The sequence below is a fragment of the Prenolepis imparis genome, unplaced genomic scaffold, assembly GCF_030444845.1.
Source record: "Prenolepis imparis isolate NDT839.2.m4 unplaced genomic scaffold, iyPreImpa1.0 SCAF_2, whole genome shotgun sequence".
NCBI lineage: Eukaryota > Metazoa > Arthropoda > Insecta > Hymenoptera > Formicidae > Prenolepis > Prenolepis imparis.
In genome coordinates this window covers 3,122,926-3,138,430 of record NW_028141160.1, presented here as the reverse complement: position 1 = coordinate 3,138,430, position 15,505 = coordinate 3,122,926, and the positions used below count along the sequence as shown (strand labels likewise).

General features: G+C 30.4%; 1 protein-coding gene across 2 annotated transcripts; it reads right to left on the bottom strand.

Annotated features, from left to right (window-relative positions):
- Nucleotides 1–2,786: 2,786 nt before the first annotated feature.
- Nucleotides 2,787–14,668, bottom strand: Valrs (Valyl-tRNA synthetase). Of its 2 annotated transcripts, XR_014426881.1 has the most exons (19): nucleotides 14,305–14,668; nucleotides 13,237–13,404; nucleotides 11,922–12,049; nucleotides 11,678–11,842; nucleotides 11,351–11,552; nucleotides 10,957–11,245; nucleotides 10,740–10,864; nucleotides 9,454–9,599; nucleotides 9,175–9,382; nucleotides 8,894–9,064; nucleotides 8,008–8,129; nucleotides 7,776–7,884; nucleotides 7,214–7,489; nucleotides 6,803–7,135; nucleotides 6,512–6,667; nucleotides 6,212–6,415; nucleotides 5,859–6,134; nucleotides 4,584–4,792; nucleotides 3,237–3,376 (listed from the first exon to the last, which is right to left on the bottom strand). XR_014426881.1 is itself a non-coding variant. In XM_083054698.1 (18 exons), exons 1-18 carry the CDS (start codon nucleotides 14,482–14,484, stop codon nucleotides 3,161–3,163), a joined length of 3,474 nt encoding a protein of 1,157 aa, XP_082910824.1. In that variant the 5' UTR covers nucleotides 14,485–14,667; the 3' UTR covers nucleotides 2,787–3,160. The 2 variants fall into 2 exon arrangements, 1 of the variants encoding a protein (XP_082910824.1); XM_083054698.1 differs by lacking the exon at nucleotides 4,584–4,792 and having other exon boundaries at nucleotides 2,787–3,376; nucleotides 14,305–14,667.
- Nucleotides 14,669–15,505: the final 837 nt, after the last annotated feature.

The window sequence follows — 15,505 nt, the reverse complement described above, 5'->3', positions numbered from 1 at the left end:
ATTTGTCTAATTGATGTCTAATAAATGTACTTTAAACTTGATTTTCAGATAAAATAATTATTTCCCAAAGGCTAAGAACATTACAGACGTGTTTCCCAAATAATTTCACGTCAATTACAATAAAAAAAATATTTTTTAAATTTATGTCTGCTAACTATACGCTCAATTTATTTTAATTAATTATAAATAAACTACTATTTCCTAAACTATGAGAATCTATTCCTAAATTTGCCCAAATGATTCCCAAGCGATTAGTATAATAGAAAATAAGAAATCTCTAATTCGTCTGCTAACTATATGGAGGTCCAATTCCGTCAATCTATCTATCGTGTCGAAAAATCTTCGAGAATGGTCGCGCGCATCGCCGCCATCTTGTAACCTTAGAGACATAAGATGATTTAGTAAGGCGGCCTTTCGCGCTGGGCCCTTCGATTGATATATTCCCTCTAGCTTTTGCCAGATTGCACGTGAGGTCCCGCAGCCCTTTGTCTGCTTGATTTCGGATGGATTCATAGCGAGAATTATATCCGATTGCGCCTTTAGGTCGGCCGCAATCCATTGACGCTCGGCTTCCCCCGACGCCGAGTCGGTTGCTTCGGGTTTTACGGTCGTCCCGCTCACGTAACCCCATGCATCGTTTTTTATGAGGACGGCGCGCATTTGCAACTTCCATATCTCGTAGTTGTCCTTGTTAAGAACTTCAAACTTTACGCCGGTCGCGTTCATTTTTGTGACACAAGACGCGGAACTCTCGGAATATTGCAATATCACTCGACGTTCGCCTGAGTGGCGTGCTGCGCGACTTTCTCGTTTCTTATGCCGGATGTTACGGGTCCTGGGCCCATAACCTATTGTCAAAGAGTACGAGGATTCTCGCGTACAAAATGAGAGATAAGAAAGATAGACGTGTCGTGTGTAGTGTGCTAGAGAAGACTGAGGTAAGCTCGTTAGACCGCCGACGGTGGCTCTCCCTGCAACGGATCGGCAGTGGCTGGATCGTGCGTGTCGGTAATTCCAACAATATATTTTGTAGGAATGGGATCAATGTGTACTTAAAAATCCGAGTTAACTGTAATAATTAAGGCTCCTGGTACCTTGTCGACCATGTCGGAATCGTGACGTCAGAGGCGAGAAAACACACGCTAAAATGTTTTAGATGCCATTTCTAAATAAAAACATATTTGCATAAAATAACACTTAAGATCTCTTTAATACACTTCTAAAAAACGCCGAAAACTATCCTTTTCCCTTTATAATCAATCAACAGCTGTAAAATGTAATATTATGAGGCCCAGTCCGTCTGGTCTTTGCACATGCGCAGTCATTCCGCATGTCAAAGTCTGATATCTCGATCATTTTACGGTTGTTGATTGACTGTCAAGGGAAAAGAATAGTTTTCGGCATTTTTTAGAAGTGTATTAAAGGCCGGTATTCATAGTCCGTTCTTATATTTAAGATCGTCTTAAGATCTCGTTCAACCAATCAAGAGATGCTATGCGAGAATTTGATTGGTTAAACGAGGTCTTAAGACGATCTTAAATATAAGAACGGACTATGAATACCGGCAAAAGAGATCTTAGGGTGCCGTCACATGGGGCGTAACTTGCGTAAGCGTAACCAGCGGATCGCCAATCACCGAGTTATTCCGATAGAGCTCGACGAAGGGCTCTATCGGAATAACTCGGTGATTGGCGATCCGCTGGTTACGCTTACGCAAGTTACGCCCCATGTGACGGCACCCTTAAGTGTTATTTTATGCAAATATGTTTTTATTTAGAAATGGCATCTAAAACATTTTAGCGTGTGTTTTCTCGCCTCTGACGTCACGATTCCAATATGGCCGCGGTGAGCACCCAGGAGCCTTAAGGCTCCTGCATACTCACTGCAGCCATCTTGAATTGATGACGTCAGAAGCGAGAAAATATACCATGAAAATTCTTGCGACTTACGCTAAAATAAAAATGTTTTTCAATAAAATAGGGTTTGTAACCGATAGAACCGACTTGTAAAATATACCGAAAACTCTCCTTTTGTTTGGGTAAGCAATAAATAACATTGTATATGTCGAATTGAATTGAGCCTAATCAAGGACGAAAACCAGCTGTTTGACAAGTATCGAAATGAAATAAATATTTTCTTTTACATATTAAATTATAACAAAATGAGAATCTTCGATACATTTTAACACTATAACAATTACTTTAAAAATAGACACTGCACTAAAATGATAAATGACGCTGTAAGTCGCAAGAATAATTTATGTCATTTTCACGCTTAATAGTTTATAATTTTGCCAAATGTGGCGCTGTCGTACAAATTTTACGGACTTGGCAATCGAGTATGCAGGAGCCTTAATTAAAATCTAATTTTATTTTCTAGGATTCGAATAATACTCATAAGAAATAATATTTCATATATTGTACTTGCAAAGTAATCAAATTTGGAACAGATATATCTGAATTTTAGATCGAATATCTGTAAAGTGCTAAATAGTATTTATAAGTACTTATAAATACTTATCGTAAAGAATCGAATCTTTTACAAATACTCGAATTCTAAGATAAAAAAATCTACTTATATTTCTTATACATTCACATACGCTACACACAGGCACACGCACACGCGCGCACAGACACACACACACAACCCAAAAATTTCTCATAAGTATTCAAAAAATTCGAACATACTTGACCCAGATTCGAATATACTTAGAAGTACTGCTCTTTGTTTTTCAAGGTACTTATAAAGAATTCAAATCTATCTCATCCAGACTCGAGTCTACTTGATTTTTTTTTTTTTTTTTTTTTTTTATTTAAAGTGGTTTAGCATAGAGTTTGAAATTATGCTAACAACTTCGAATCTACTTATAAGATACTTTATCCCATCGTTATTTATATTTTAAATAAATATTTTTTAGTCACTTATACATTCTCATTTTTTATATATTTAATTTGAATATGACTTTAAACAAAGAAAAGTGAAAATTATAATTATAATCATTTTAGTATTCTTTCTACTATTAAATAAGTCAATAAAAAAGTTACTTATTATTAACTCAATAAATAAATTATATATCTAAATTAAGTTGTAGAGAATTTATAAAATTTTAATTAAATTTATAAAATTTTATTTAAATTTTCTATTTTATATGTATATACTCTTATATTGTTTGTAAGACTATTACTGCATCAATTATTCGTTGCAATTCGCCTTCGCTATTTATCAATTTTTCCTTGTTAATCTTTTGAACATCGATTGGTACTTTTGTGTCATAATTGGGTACGGCTAAATCTTGTTTTAATTTCTGTATAAGTTCGATCAATTGTCCTTCTTTTTTCTTCAGCTTTTCTAACTCTTTCTTTGGATCAATCAGACCCTATAAAAAACTTGTATTAATACATATAATACATAAAAATATTGTGTGTACACACACACACACACACACACACACACACACACACACACACACACAAAATATAAATATATATGTAATATAAATATCATACAGGGTGTCTCTAAAGTCTGACCCAGGCTCTTTATCTTGGAAACGGCTTTAGATATGGAAAAATGTTTGAGACAAAAGTTGTAGGACTTGAAAAGGGACAGATGATGAAAATATGGACTTGACCTTGAGTGACCTATTGAAGGTCAGGTGAAAGTCATCGATGTTTTCTTAAATAAAACCCCCTATCTTTTATTGCATATTCTTGTAACCCTTGTCGAAACGTTTTCAAAACACTACTTATGTGGGTCTTTTGCACAAGCCGTTCCCAAGATATGAAGCTTTAAAGTTGACATATCATCGGCATTCGCATTATGTACACCGCGGGGAGGTTGTTTAGTCAAATTTCATCAAGTGGCCCTAAAAAGGGCAGACTTTGTGTGCGTGTGCGTGTGTGTGCGTATGTGTGCGTGTGCGTGTGTGCGCGCGTTCTTCTTTAATAAAACTTTTCTCTAATTATTTTTCTTCTAGTTATTTTAATGTAAGGGAAAGGAATAGAAAATGGTAGAGAAAAAGAGAGAAAAGTTTTACTAAAGAAGCACACACACACACACACACACATACAAAGTCTGCTTTTTTTAGAGCCACTTGATATACAAATTCAACTGAACAACCTCCCCGCTGTGTACATCGGATAATGCGAATGCCGATGATATGTCAACTTTGAAGCTTCGTATCTTGGGAACGGCTTGCGCAAAAGATCCACATAGGTAGTGTTTTGAAAACGTCTCGACAAGGGTTACAAGAATATGCAATAAAAAAATAGAGGATTTCATTTAAGAAAACATCGATGACCTTTACCTGACCTTCAATAGGTCACTCAAGGTCAAGTCCATATTTTCATCATCTGCCCCCTTCAAGTTCTACAACTTTTGTCTGAAACATTTTTTCATATCTAAAGCCGTTTCCGAGATAAAGAGCCTGGGTCAGACTTTAGAGACACCCTGTATACACTGCCAGATCCTGGAAAGGGAGGGAGGGTTTAACCTCAAACCCCTCCTTGCAAATTAAAAGAAATAATTGTAATGCGATTTGCGAAAATATTTTTACTATTAAATTAAATAATTTTATAAAAACCCACCTCCTCCCATTATCGACTTCAGAATCCGTTATTAGTGTAATATACATATATACCATTTCATGGCATTTTTACATTGCCAAAACGCGTTTTGGTCGATTACCAAAAGAACCTCAACACGAATTTCGCTTTGTGGCCTTTTTGAACATGCCAAAACGCGTTATGAGCGTTTTTAAAAATGCCACGACACAAATTTCGCGTTGTGGCTGAATCTGAAAAGTCAGAACGCGTTGTGATCGGTTTTTCCGCTCAGTAAGCGTTTTCAGTCTTTGAGCCTAACATATATATAAATATTTATTTTATATATTATTGTATACATATATGTACACAGAATGTTTTATTTTAAGTGATACAATCAATTATCTTAAAAATAAAACGTTTTTGAGAAAAATGTTCCATATAAAAGTTGTAGGATTTCGAGCGGGACATAATATCGTGACTTAGAATTGCTGGTGTTTTTCGAAGTTATTTAGAGATCAACATATTCTTCTTAAATAGAACCACTTTTTTTTACATAAATTAATTCTCGTAATATTCGGCGTAAGAAGTTGTGAGAATGACCAAAAAGTGAATATATATGTATATAAAGTTTAGGAGATATTTTATATTTTAGTTTGGCCTATATAATCTATGAAATCTTGTAAAATATTCATTTTTCGATAATATTACCTCAATACTTTTATACACAAAATAATAAGAAAAATTAATTGGTACAAAGAAAATGTATAGTTGTTTTTAAGAAAAAATATGTAGCTAGTTGCATTTTACATATTCTTTCTTGAAAACAACTGTGTTTTCTTTACATCAACTGATTTTTCATTATTTTATATAAAAATATTGAGGTAAGATTATCGAAAAATGAATATTTTACGAAATTTAATAGTTTATATAAGATTATATATGTAATTTTTTTTGAAAATTTTTATATAAGATTATGTCAAACTAAAGTGTAAAATATCTCATAAACTATTCACTTTTTGGCCATCCTACTCATGACTTCTGACGCCGAATATTACAAGGAATCAATTTATGTAAAAAAAAGTGGTTCCATTTAATAAAATTGTGTTGATCTCTAAATGACTTTGAAAAACACCCAGAAGCAATTCTAAGTCATGATATTATGTCTCCTTTGAAAATGTCCCCTACAATTTTTATATGGAACATTTTTCCCAAAAACGTTTTATTTATAATCGATTGTATCATTAAAAATGATCCTATATATACATATATGTAAACTTACAATAATAATTAATATAACACATATAGAATATTAATTACCTTAAGTAAGAGATGCACTTGAACTTTATCGGTTATAGTGATGATAACACATCCTTCCAGGGGTTTTTTCGTGCTAAGAGTAGAATATGCAAGAGTTTCTATGAGTGATTTGTATTGAACAATCGTCTCTTCTAAAACGGAATTGTTACAGATGACGTATGCTTCAGTTTTCATTTTATTAGGTAAATTGTAAGTTGCACGGGTAGATCTAATACTCTTAATTATTTTTTGCACAAAATCAACGTTCTTCTCAATCTCCTGATTTCTCCAACAACACTGAAAAATTATATCTAATCTATTATGGCTGAAATTAATATTTTAATTGATTATTATAAAATGTAAATAATAATTACCTCGGAACTATCTGGATATGGGCTTATGCATATACTTGGATATTTTTGTATTTTATGAGGTAAACGTTGGTAGAGTTCTTCCGTTATAAATGGCATAAACGGACTCAATAAACGTAATCCTACATCTAATGTTTTAAATAATACTTTTTGCGCCGCCAACTTTGTCATTTTATTCTCACTTTGAAATATAGGTTTAAGATATTCCTAAAAATGTGTTAATAGTTTGTTATTTGAATTGTGTATACATAAAAATATCTATTTTATTATACATAAATCATATATTTAAAAAATGTCACTAACCAAATAAATATCGCACAGGTCATATAACCATAAATTGTAACAGGTAGAAGTAGCTAATGCAAAATCATATTGTGCCAATGCTTCATCACAAGTCTTGGCAGTATAACTGAGTCGTGATAACATCCATAAATCTACATTTGTCTCATATCCGGTCAGCTATTATAAAAATAAAATATATATAAAATATATATAATATAAGGGAAATAAAATATATATAAATAAAGTCAGAATTTTCGACTTTTTTATAAAAAAAAATATTTGTTACTATTTATATATTAAACAAGATGTTACCATAAACGTATCATCATTATTTTTTTGACATGTATATGTAAGTTGTGGTATTATTTTATTTTCTTCTGTACGGAATCTAGTTTTTTCTTCATCTGTAAATGTTGCGATATGATTATACCAACGTTTGAGATGCAAATAATTTGCAAAATTAATATTTAACTCCTTTAATATTTGGTAAACTTTCGAGTCAAGTTGCGAGGGTGTATAACCATCAAGATATGAATAAGTTGCTAAATAATTATTTAGCGCCTCTTGCACGCAGGATTCGTTCAAAGCTCGCTGATACCACTTGCCATCACCAATCACATCGATACAAGTAGCATTATTGTATTTCTAAGTAAAAGTTCAATTAAATATTGACTTTATGATTAGATTGTGAATGGCTCTTTTAACAAAAATATTAAAATTTACCGTATCATTTACATCATCTTTAAATTCAGGTCCAAGATAGCTAAGTGCAAATTTGGCAGCATTCCATATCTTGTTGCAGAAAAATCTATAACCCTGTACACGGAGTATATCGAGATTGATATCTCGTCCTTGAGTAGTATAAGCACAGAGAGCGAATCGCAAAGCATCTGTACCACATTCAGGAATGCCTTGTGGATAATCACACCTCTGACCTTCTCGAGCTCGCTCCAGTTCTTTCGGATCTAAATTCGAATCTAGCAATTGTTTTTGAAGATCCTGAAATGTTTTGATAATTAAAAATGCTATACAAAATAGTATATAAAATACTATGATGTATAACATATAAAAAATAATATACAGTATATAAAAAGATATTGATAGTTTTGCAGCAAGAATACGCTACATCATACTGTGTTATATCATGTACTTGTTGGAACAGTCGAATTAATTTCTAAGAGTGTATATCTGTATATATGTATATCTATATGTACATATATATATGTATATATATATCTAGCTAGAACATATAAATAAACATATAAATAAAATTATTCATACATACTTCTAAAGATATTCCTTTAATCACATCCATAGGATCTATTACATTTCCTAAAGATTTACTCATTTTTCTTCCATGTGCATCTCTCACCATTGCATGTAGATATACTTCCCTATAAATATATTTTCATTTTATTTGCACATACCAAGACCATATATTTTACATACACACATACACACACTCTTTTTTCTCTTTTTTCACAAAATAAGTATGCCACATAGAATGCATAACATACTTAAAAGGCAATTGTCCCAACAGTTTTTGACCCATAAAGACCATCCTAGCTACCCAAAAGAAAAGTATATCATGGCCAGTTTCCAATAGTGTACCTGGATAGAATGTCTTGAGCTCAGGAGTCTAAAAAAACATATCCTAGCTAATATATTAAAGTTATGTATATATGTCTCATTTTAATAAATATAGTCGAATATTGCTGAAACTATGATTATAACGAGAAAATATTTTATACAAAAGTTAAAAAGTTTCGAAGGAAAAAAAGTTGATAATCTTGAATTTTAAGTGAAGTCATTTTTTAAGATCATTTAAAAATTATTCTAGCTTTTTTTTAAATAGAACCACACTAATTTTTTTATGTGAATCAATTTTTTGCAATATTTGGCATAAAAAATTACAAGAGTAGGAGGACCAAAAACTGAATAGTTTACAAGATATTTTGTACTACAATATGACAAAAAATTTTGTATTTTAATGTAAACCATAAAATATTTTGTAAAATATATATATAATATTTATTTTTCGATAATTTTACTTCAAAATTTTTTCACAAAATGAGGAATTAATTAATGTAAAAAAAAAAAAAAATTGATGTAAAAAATAGTTGTAGAAAGCATATAATTTGCAATTTTAAAAAAATTAAGTTGATCTTCAAATAATCTTGAAAAAATAATCTTGTTTAAAATTTAACATTATCAATTTTTCTCATCCTCGAAACTTTTTAACCTTTGTATGAAATCTTTTATTACAGCCATAGTTTCAGCAATATTTGATTATCAATTAAAATAAGACACCCTGTATGTTTATTATTTACTTTTAATTTCATAAATCAATTTGCATAATTTTATTTCTTGAAAGAAAATTCAGACTATAAGCAGTATACATACTTCATCCGGCCAGCCAAAAATAGAGAACGGAAAAAGAGCAGAAGAGAACCAAGTGTCTAATACATCAGGATCTTGTTCCACAATAATGTCATCTATGTTAACACCTAATTTCTTGGCTGCCTTGTCTCTAGCTTCGGCTTTGGAGTGCGCACTTACCCAATATTCATCTGCCTGTATAAAATCATATCTCTGATTAATTATTATACATACATATTGCCTGATTAAAAGACGATATGTACAAATTTTAAAGCCATTCCTCGCGATTTCTTTTTCAAAATTACCTCTTTTGTATCCATGTAAGAATTGATGTATTTAACTGCATAAGCAGGAATGCGATGACCCCACCAAAGCTGACGCGAAATACACCAATCTCGGATACCATCCATCCAAATATACCAAGTTTTTTTAAACTGCTCTGGAATTATTTTTAGGGCACCTGTGCTTACCGCTTCCTTAGCATGAGCAGCCATTTCATTACACCTGACATACCTAAATGAAAAAAAAAATATTAAATGTTTCTAAAAGTTACAACTTTTACAGTATACAATGTGTTTATTTACCATTGTGGCTTCATAAGAGGTTCAACAACATCTTTTGATCGACTGCATATGGGTATTACCATTGGATTATCTTTTATACTAATCAAGAGGTTTCTCTCTGTCAACTCTTTAAGTATAGCCACTCTGGCTTCAAATCTTTTCATTCCCTATAAATTTATATTTATTTACTTACTTTATTTATTTATTTACTTTATAATATACATTTATTTTATCTCGTATACGTAATAAAATTTCAAAACAAAATTCCTGTTATACCGGGTGTCCCATTTTAAAGGACCCACTCAAATATCTCAGAAACACTGCGTTAAATCGAAAAATATTTCCTACAAAAGTTGTAGGGTTTCGAGGGGGACATAACATAGTAATATTCATATGATCTTGGGCGGCGCCTCCAAGGTCAAGTGAAGGTGAGAATGAATTTTTTAAATGAAAACCCATATTTTTTATTATAACATCTTTTTCTACTAATTAATTTGAACAACTTTTATTTGAAGCATTTTTTTATTTTCCTAATATTTTTTCTTCTATTCAAAATTCATTCTCACCTTCATTTGACCTTGGAGACGCCGCCCAAGGTCATATGAATATTACTATGTTATGTCCCCCTCGAAACCCTACAACTTTTGTAGGAAACATTTTTCGATTTAACGCAGTGTTTCTGACAATGAGATATTTGAGTGGGTCCTTTAAAATGGGACACCTGGTATAATACAGGATGCATTCAAAATTGCAAATCAAAAAGAGTAACTTTTTGTGTAAAAATAAGTTAAAAATATAAACTCTTTTATATGGGGTTTTGTTTTCTAAAATTAATTTTAAAAAATTGAAAATTAATAATATATTTAATTTTTTTAATTTAATCTTTACTTAACTAATTAATTTTTAACTTTGTATTACTTTTTATCATATATCGTAGTCAAATTAATCTGGATTCTGGCTATTAATATATATATATATATATATATATATATATATATATATATAAAGTATGTTCCATTTACTCAAATTATTGCGTTCATTTTTATTGCCTGCTCTTCCCCCTATTTAAATATCATTTTAAGAACCTTAAATAATTAAGTTATTTTAATTAAAATATTTGAATAAAATATATTATTAATTGTAAAACTTTCTAAATTGTTTTCGTTAAAAATAGTTTCTTATATAAAATTTTATTCGATATTTTTAATTTATCTTCACGAAAAATTATCTCCTTGCTTTACTTTAATTTGGGGAAAGGGAAAAGATAAAAAAGATGCAATCTATATATATGAAGAAAAATATGATACCGTAAATTTTCCATAGTTTCCAGAAATATTTCCATCATCATCAAAAATATTTATGAATGGTAAATTGTGTCTTTTCCCTATTTCATAATCATTTGGATCATGAGCCGGCGTAATCTTTACAGCACCTAAAGAATAATCCGATTAAATACAGTCTACTTTCGTATAATCATTCTACTTTCAATATTTCCACTTAACTTATTAAGCTACATATATTTACCAGTGCCAAAATTCATGTCAACAAATTCATCTGCTACAATTGGTATGCATCTATCACAAAACGGATGCTGCACATATTTTCCGATATATTGCGCATATCTACTATCGTTTGGATGCACGGCAATAGCAGTATCTCCTAACATAGTTTCGATACGAGTGGTTGCTATAATTATTTTATCTTCTAAATCAAAGAGCTGATAAGCGAAAAATATCAAAACACCAAACTCTACTTTCTTCTCATAGCCAGGTATCGATAATAAAGTCCGACCACTTAATTCCATTTTATCAACCTATTTTTAACACATATTTTTAATAAAAATTCCCATAGTGATCTTTAAATATAAATAAAAAAAATAGAAAAATATATTTGGTTAAAATATATGTATAGTACTCACTTCAATATCTGATATCGCACTTTTTAAAGCACATGACCAATTAACTAAGCGATTGCTACGATAAATAATGCCTTCATCATGCAAGCGCACAAAAGCCTCTGTTACAGCTTTGCATAATTTAGAATCCATGGTAAAACAAGCACGACTCCAATCAAAGGAACCACCTATCTTCCTTAATTGTGTGTAAATTCTGTCACCCTTTCTGAAAAATATTTCAAATATATATCATAATTAGATGTCATTATATTTTAAACTAGATTTTTTTTCTAATTCTACAGAGAGAAAAATTATATAATATTTTGTTTTACAATACAATTTTATACTTACTCATGCTTCCATTGCCATATTCTCTTGATAAATTCTTCTCTACCAATATCATGACGAGATTTCTTTTCTTCTTTCCAGAGCTTTTTCTCTACAACCACTTGAGTAGCAATACCCGCATGATCACAACCTGGATTCCAAAGTGTTACACGACCTTTCATACGATTCCTTTAAAAAAATGCAATTTAAAAATATTCTTCTTTTAAAAAAAATTCTCAACAAAATTATATCCTAAACTTATATCTACCATCTAGTAATAGCATCTTCCACAGCATTAGTCAGAGCATGTCCAAGATGTAAAAAGCCAGTTACATTGGGTGGTGGTATTATCATTACAAATTTTTCTTTCACATTTCCTTCAAATATATCTTTTCTCTAAAATAGATAGATATTTTAATAAATAAATGTTTTAATAATATATATACAGGATGTCCCTAAACTGGCAATAAAGATTTTAATGACAAATTCTTTGTAATATTTCAAGATGAAAATTCTAATACATAAATATTGAGGCTATTGTATTTTTCAAATAGAAAAAATTCAAAGATTACGAATATATATGTATGTATGTATGTATGTATACATATATATAATAAGATATTTATAAGATTACAAATATATAACATACTATATATACAGGGTGTCCCATTTTAATCTCCCCAGGCAAACATCTCGAAAAATATGGAAGATACGGAAAAATGTTTCAGACAAAAGTTGTAGGACTTGAAGGGGGACAGATGATGAAGATATGGATTTGACCTTGAGTGACCTATTGAAGGTCAGGTCAAAGTCATCGATGTTTTCTTAAATGGAACCCCCTATTTTTTATTGCATATTCTTGTAGCCCTTGTCGAGACGTTTTCAAAACACTACCTATTGATGTCTCTTACGCAAACCGTTTCCAAGATACGAAGCTTCAAAGTTGACATATCATCGGCATTCGCATTATCCAATGTACACCGCGGGGACTTTTCTCTAATTATTTTTCTTCTGGTTATTTTAATGTAAGAGAAAGGATAAGAAAATGGTAGAGAGAGATAAAAATTTTACTAAAGCACACACACATACACACACAAAGTCTGCCCTTTTTAGAGCCACTTGATATACAAATTCGACTGAACAACCTCCCCGCGGTGTACATCGGGTAATGCAAATGCCGGCGATATGTAAATTTTAAAGCTTCATATCTTGGGAACGGCTTGAGTAAGAGACATCAATAGGTAGTGTTTTGAAAACGTCTCGACAAGGGCTACAAAAATATGCAATAAAAAGTAGGGGGTTCCATTTAAAAAAACATCGATGACCTTGACCTGACCTTCAATAGGTCACTCAAGGTCAAGTCCATTATTTCATCATCTGTCCCCCTTCAAGTCCTACAACTTTTGTCTGAAACATTTTTCCGTATCTTCTATATTTTTCGAGATGTTTGCCTGGGGAGATTAAAATGGGACGCCCTGTATATATATATATATATATATATATATAATGTATATATATATATATATATATACATACACACACACACTAAATAGCTTTTTTTTTAATCTTCCATATTTACATACTCTGTATTCTGGTTTAAAAAAGCCTTCTTTTTCCCACCAAGCGTACCATGCAGCTTCTACATATTGCGGGCTATATGTATCTGGCATTGGACATGAAACATCTTTCTTCTCCCCAGGTGATATGTTAACAGTATAAACTGATGTGGTCTTATCTTTCTTATCATTTATCTAAAATATGTTAAATTAATAAATACATAGATTAATAAACATAGATTAATACATAGATTAAATAATAAGTTAATATTACTGCATATAAATATACAATTGGTTTCCATGCTATATACAGAATGTTTCAGAAGGAATGGTCAGCATTCTAGGACATGATTGTGCACATCATTTTAAGCAAAAAAATTTATATAAACATGTGTCCTATTCTGGATTTAAAGGTTATAAAGATATTCAATCTTAAGAATGAATACATTTATTAACTTAATAGAATCAAATTCTATGAAACAATTAGATTAAATTTTAAGCTTAGAATAAATTTGAATTAATATTAATATTAACAATAATTTCAATTAATTAATAATAATTTTGGCTTGAGTGAATGAGACATTTTAATTATATACCAGAAACCAAAAATTTCAAACACAGGATTTATCAAACATGATCTAATGTTTACATTCGTAATAGGAACAATAGTAACAGGAAACAACGAAAATTTAATATAATTGTTTCATAGCATTTGGTTCTACTAAGTTAATAAATGTATTCATTCTTAAAATTGGACACGTATCTTTATAATCGTCCAGAATAGAACACATGTTTATATAAACTTTTTTGCTTAAAACAATATGTACAATCACATCCTAGAATACTGACAATTCCTTCTGAAACACTCTGTATATAAAATATTAATCATAAATTGTAATATAACTAAATGATTGAAGACATAAAAAACATGACTAATTAATGCAATTAAATCAAATTTACGAAAGATGTCTAATAAGAGAATGGTTAGGATATCCATATGGGGATAAAAGAGATATCAATTTATATATTTATATATAAATTTTCTGTATTATTTTAGAACCAGAAAATTCAACATACATTAAAGCATATACTTACATTTTGCTTTTCTTTCATCTTTATTGGTTTTATCTCAGTTTCTTTTTTCTCCTGTTTTTGTTTAAATTTTTCCAACTTTGCCAATTTTTTGGCTTCCTTTTGCAGTTGCTTCGCCGTTTTTTGAGTACCATTTTCCGCAACCACATCCGTAATCGTCTGGTCGTTTTTCGCATTAACCATTTTCTTTTTTCTTCAACAAAAAGAGGTCAATATTCGTCTATTTTCTTTATTATATTTAACCCAAAGTCTTTTTGGGATAAACTGGCTTACGAAACATTGAATGATCGCAAAGCTAACCGCAAAAGTATGTCGGTCTTTGACTATGGCCTAGTTCAGGGTGGCCAGGTTATTCGACAGCAATGTCGCCAATATGCGGCGCTGAGGTAGCCCAATATAGCCCAAAGCACCGACTAGGTACTAGTAAAGACGGTCAGCCCTGGGTAAATTTCTGTCTCTACCAAATGGGCTCGGTGGGCCCGTCATACGGTCGGTAATGATTATATTAGTTATTCTCCAACCTGTACGGAGGATAACTAACAAGAACATTTTACCGACTTTACCTTACCAAATTCCTATCTCATTATTTATATATGAATATATAATTATTATAATTATGTTGAATATAAACTATATAATGACACTAATATAAATAAAAAAAATAATATATAAAAATAGTATTATTATAATAAAACAATAATAATATTAATTATTAATAAATAAATTAAATTTAAAAAATTAAAATTAAAATAATATACAAATTTAAAAAATACATATATATATATATAATTATCGTATTTAAATATTTTGAATATTGTAATCTCTTTAAAACATTGTTTAAAGATTATTATTATTAATATACTTTTTTTTAAATTTATATAATATATATATTATTTAGTATATATTTCTCTCTCTTTTTCTCTCCCTCCCTCTCTCTCCCTCTCTCTCATTCCCTCCCCCCCTCTCTCTCTCTCTCTCTCATTATTATCATTATTTTTTATTTTATTTATTTTTCTATTTGTTTTATTTATGTGACAATAAATGGCTTTCTTGCACTAAACTTTTTATATTTTATATTACATATTTTTAAATATACTATAATTTTATTAAATTAATGAGATTTTTGCGATTAAAATGTCATCAATTACAACATAAATTGGATAATTCTTTACTGAACAAGTAATTAAAATTACATATTTAATTA

Excerpts from the sequence above, each read along its gene's own strand:
- Valrs (XM_083054698.1), bottom strand. The coding sequence starts at position 14,484 with ATGGTTAATGCGAAAAACGACCAGACGATTACGGATGTGGTTGCGGAA. Across the intron at positions 11,843-11,921 it reads GAAGATGCTATTACTAGATG|GAATCGTATGAAAGGTCGTG; the intron begins GTAGATATAAGT and ends ATTTTTTTAAAG. Across the intron at positions 9,600-10,739 it reads GAAACTATGGAAAATTTACG|GGAATGAAAAGATTTGAAGC; the intron begins GTATCATATTTT and ends ATAAATTTATAG.